Source organism: Macrosteles quadrilineatus, unplaced genomic scaffold (genome assembly GCF_028750875.1).
Source record: "Macrosteles quadrilineatus isolate MER2022 unplaced genomic scaffold, UCM_ALF_1.0 Scaffold_4__1_contigs__length_99947679, whole genome shotgun sequence".
Taxonomy (NCBI): Eukaryota; Metazoa; Arthropoda; class Insecta; order Hemiptera; family Cicadellidae; genus Macrosteles; species Macrosteles quadrilineatus.
Genome location: NW_026542597.1, coordinates 17,346,295 through 17,350,551, shown reverse-complemented (window position 1 = coordinate 17,350,551; position 4,257 = coordinate 17,346,295). Strand labels below are relative to the sequence as shown.

At 35.0% G+C, this 4,257-nt stretch overlaps 1 protein-coding gene across 1 annotated transcript; it reads right to left on the bottom strand.

Moving 5' to 3' along the window:
* Positions 1 to 985: 985 nt before the first annotated feature.
* LOC128992671 (U6 snRNA-associated Sm-like protein LSm6) lies at positions 986 to 4,039 on the bottom strand. The gene is made up of 3 exons (XM_054416369.1): positions 3,930 to 4,039; positions 2,640 to 2,746; positions 986 to 1,214 (listed from the first exon to the last, which is right to left on the bottom strand). The coding sequence occupies exons 2-3, from the start codon at positions 2,728 to 2,730 to the stop codon at positions 1,063 to 1,065; spliced, it is 243 nt and encodes an 80-aa protein (XP_054272344.1). The 5' UTR covers positions 2,731 to 2,746; positions 3,930 to 4,039; the 3' UTR covers positions 986 to 1,062.
* Positions 4,040 to 4,257: the final 218 nt, after the last annotated feature.

Below are 4,257 nucleotides of genomic sequence, written 5' to 3'. Positions count from 1 at the left end.
TAAATGTTTGCTATGTCAATTTTTTACATGACATAGTTATGACTTAATAGATACTCACTCTCATGGGGTTAGTTTTCAAATTCCATAGCGCAACCTTAATGGGTTTCAAATTTTCTATGCAATCTGAGAACAACTTGTCTTGAATCCACATGAAATAAACTCATTGACATTTGAAAACTAAGTAGAACTCCCATTTATATTATGTACCAGATATAGCAAATTTTTATGTTATAGTTGAGCGAGTTCCTCGAGTGCGCCACTGTCAAAATATTTAAATTTTTTATAGTTCCCGCGGCGGCCACTAGGTAGACTATAGCGAGCCCGCGGCCAAGTCAGCTGAGTGAGACAAAGAATCTGCTTAGAAAGAAAGAGAGAGATAGAGTAGCGAGGCTGCCATGTGAGCGATCGTAGCGGCGGTCACGCGAAGCTCATTTAGGCGGCAAAATTCCAGTCTGACTATTCTCCAGAAGCATTTCGCTTCTTAAAGGGTTTGTATTAATTGGCTTTAACAAGAGAATGGGATGTCAACTTTAATCATCTGTCATATGATATTTCCACTCACTAATATTTTGTTTCTCCCAACAGAGTATCATCTGCACAAGACACTACCTCATCTGTACACTCCTGTAATATGGTGTTGGAAAAGAACATTTAGAAGAGACAGGAAGAATGACGGACCTAGCAATGACCCTTGATGATATCCATGGCCAGACCAATCCTTGCATTGGTATGCAAACAATTATTGAACTAATTGTGCTAAAGTTTTACATAAAGATAGCTACAGACCGACTCCTGTTTTGTTATTTAACAATAATGGATTTGATTCCACGGAAATTAAATAAATCACTGATCTTTTAAAAAAATTAATTATTTAAGAAAACATAAAATGTTAAATATTAGATGATAAAAGTGCATCATTGTAAACAAAATCATTCTAATCCAAGCATTACAGAACTGTTCAACACAAAGGAAATTTAACAAAATATAAAAATCTTATTCTTTAATTAGCGGAAATAAATTGTAGGTAACAAAATGAAATTCTTAAAGTAAAATGTTAAGACATTAAGCTCCTCTTCTTTTCTGCGTGCTGATATACAGGACATTATTTCCTCTGATGAAGGCATCTCCGTATTTGTTTTTGAGTTGGCCATTGACATACTCCTCCGTCTGATCCAATGCAATGTTCATGTATCCGTCGATGCAAGCCAATACGCCTGCAAAGAAAAATCATCGTTGAAATATTTCAAACTAGGTTTTCCTAGACACGGTAGTGGAACATGAAGTTGGCTCTGTGTAAGTGACTCATTGGGATTAATCGGCGACGTTAAGATTTCCTAGACACAGACTTTATCTCGGAGAGCGAGACAGTCCCTCATTTGTATACTGGGAGAGATGTGGTGAGATCAACTCAGAAAGTTGTTTCTCTTTGCAGTCAGTGGCGAATATAGAACAGTCACAAGGGGGGGGGGGGGGGTTTGGGAAAAATTGGTATAAACTAAGTCTCCAAAATAGCAGTTTTATACCATTAAGATAAGTTAGTGTGACAAATTATCTTACACAATGTGTATGCACTACCACTAACTGTATTACATGCAGTAACTGCGTGTATATATATAATATATATATATATACTTGGGGAATTCCATTCCCCCAATACCTTTCCCCCTTTTCCTCCCCTACCTCTTGATATATTGTTTGTTAATTTTGCGTGGGTGCCGGGACCTTGACAGGTCAACTGTTCATAATATGACCGTCTCAGAAGCCCAGCGTTAGTGTATTTTAAAGCGGGATCTCACAGGCCCAGGGTTTGTTTTGTGTTTTTCTAAGCGTGGTCCATTGTTTTCAAATGGGGTCTCACAGACCGGGGGTTTTGGTTAGCGTCAGCCTTGTAGGGTTTCGGTATATATTCCTCTTGGAGCAGAGGAACATGGAGGAGCAATTTCCGCATGTTCAGCATAGTCCACTGCGATTCTAGGGAAAAATTACCATTTAAAATTACGTATGACCAGAGGAGAACTGAATCCCGCTTTCGTGCCAAGTAAACCTAGGTTTAGGGTATTCGTAAAAAAGTTAAAACTTAGAGATCGAGATAGTTTAAAGTTGTAAAATTGTCAAACAAACATTCAAAGAGATATTTTTAGGCACTGAAGATGTTTGATAGATGAAAAATATTTTTAAAAACAGCATACCTATAGAATAAGTTATATCCAGCAAAACCTCCTTATCAAATTTAAAATTCTGAAGACTCTTTTGGCATTTGTTCCGTCATGGACTTCTCTAATACAAGGCAGCGATTAATAATCAGGCAACACCACAATCCCCTTTACTAGCCAGCCAATTCATCTAAGTCACTCCACGACTACAAATGTGCATCACCACACAAATCAGCCATACTTTCTAGCCTATTCCATATTGGTATCTGTAGGGGGACTTAATTTTACTACTACAGATTTTATTTAAAAACTAGCAAAAATTTTACTCAGTGACAGAATGTTTAGTTCTATCAATGGTCAATGATTCTATGCATAAAATATAGGCTAAAATCATATGTTTAACAATAACAATATCAATAAACTATGCAATATAAATAAAATAAACAATTAATGCACTAGGTAACTTAAGAATGCCTACTTATTTACCTCGATAATCAACACCACTGTTAAGTTTCACTACAACTGGTCTTCCATGGATCTGCTGAATGAATTGAGAAAAAACTTCTTTACGGCTCATGTTGAATCAAATTTATCTGAAAAAGGTCAGTTTCATTAAAACAAACATTGAAGAGGGACCAACTACATTGTTACTTGTCTTGTTTTCCAACGTTATTTCAATCCAGATTTCCGTTGAAGTTTTGAAATCTGCCATTGTAAAATCCTTTGTATTTAACTTAAGGTAGCCTACCGGTAGCCTAGGCCTAGTACTGATTTAATGAATTTTCTTCTCATAATCTCCTAACCTCTAATAAAGCATCTTCTGGCCTATCCTAAACGTTACAGTATTGGAATGATTCCATTGTGCATTGGATCGTAACTTAAAACTTTGATGTTGTTTTTCAGACACTTGACTAAGATTTTTCCTATAAAAAACTGATTGTTTTTTGATTCAGCACTTAAGGATACTGTATGGACATAAATAAAAATTGAATATAGTTTGTCATGCTACTGACTTGCCTTACTAACTCACCACACTCAGCAGCTATACGTGTATACTTAAGAAACAGCAACGTTCATTCTTAAATTTACGTTGTCAAATAATAATGAAAGTTGATGGGTCATAACAGTTGCTCACAATAAGTCATTCCATTAGGCTAGTTTGAATTGGTAATAAAGATTGTGTATTCAACAGAAATTAGTGATTTAGATCAACGCAATCTGTCGGAGGGAGGGTCACATCAACTATGACAATTTTGATTAAAAAAATCTTACAAATTTAATATGGGGATAGAATGTTTAAGTTAGTTGTATTATTAGTCAACAGTTTTTTTAAGGCTAGGCCTATCATCTTTGTAAAAATAATGATAAAGACTACAGTATTTGAGTTGAAAATTAAGCCGCTTTAATTACACTATAGGAGGCCTAACTTCAGAGTTACCTACCACTAAGTTTACCTAAACTTAAGTTAGGCCTAACTTTTACATTTTAGTTTGTTAATCATAAAAACGTTTTAAGAATGACGAGTGCAGACTTTGAGTAGGCTACAGTAGGTAAATACCTATTACTTGACTTCTTATAGGCCTAGGGAAAATAATCTGGAACCCAGCAGAACGATGTTTGGTAAACAAGTTTGACGTGGTTAAAACGAAATAATAACTAAGTTAATCAGAAAACCCGTTAAACCATATTTTCTTATTTAGTGACAGAAAAACTATTGTTAACTTACAATTTTTTTATTTTGAACTACAGTACCCTAATTGACTAATTGTAACTTACCTTTTAATAAAGTCAAAATTAACCTAACTTCACTTCGCGAACGGTACGATTTCGATTACACACACAGTTCGTCTGTAAAAAAACACACAAAATGACAAAATAATAAATAAAAATACTAAAATGCCGGTTTTGCCGGGTCTGACTTAGGGGAGGTACAAATGAGGCATTAGCTCAAAATTCCTCCGTGAACAGCGCTGTAGTAGAGAGCACTTTGGCAATGAAGGTTTACTAATCGCAAAAATAGTTCTGTTCATAAAATAAAATTATAAATGCCTCAAATTCAATTTTATATTTTTTAATTTTTGAAAATTAAACTATCATAACCTCA

What these genes read in the sequence shown, in the direction of transcription:
- LOC128992671 (XM_054416369.1), bottom strand. Translation starts at nt 2,730, where the DNA reads ATGAGCCGTAAAGAAGTTTTTTCTCAATTCATTCAGCAGATCCATGGA. An exon ending in CAGTGGTGTTGATTATCGAG is followed by an intron (nt 1,215 to 2,639) that starts GTAAATAAGTAG and finishes TTTTCTTTGCAG; the next exon opens with GCGTATTGGCTTGCATCGAC.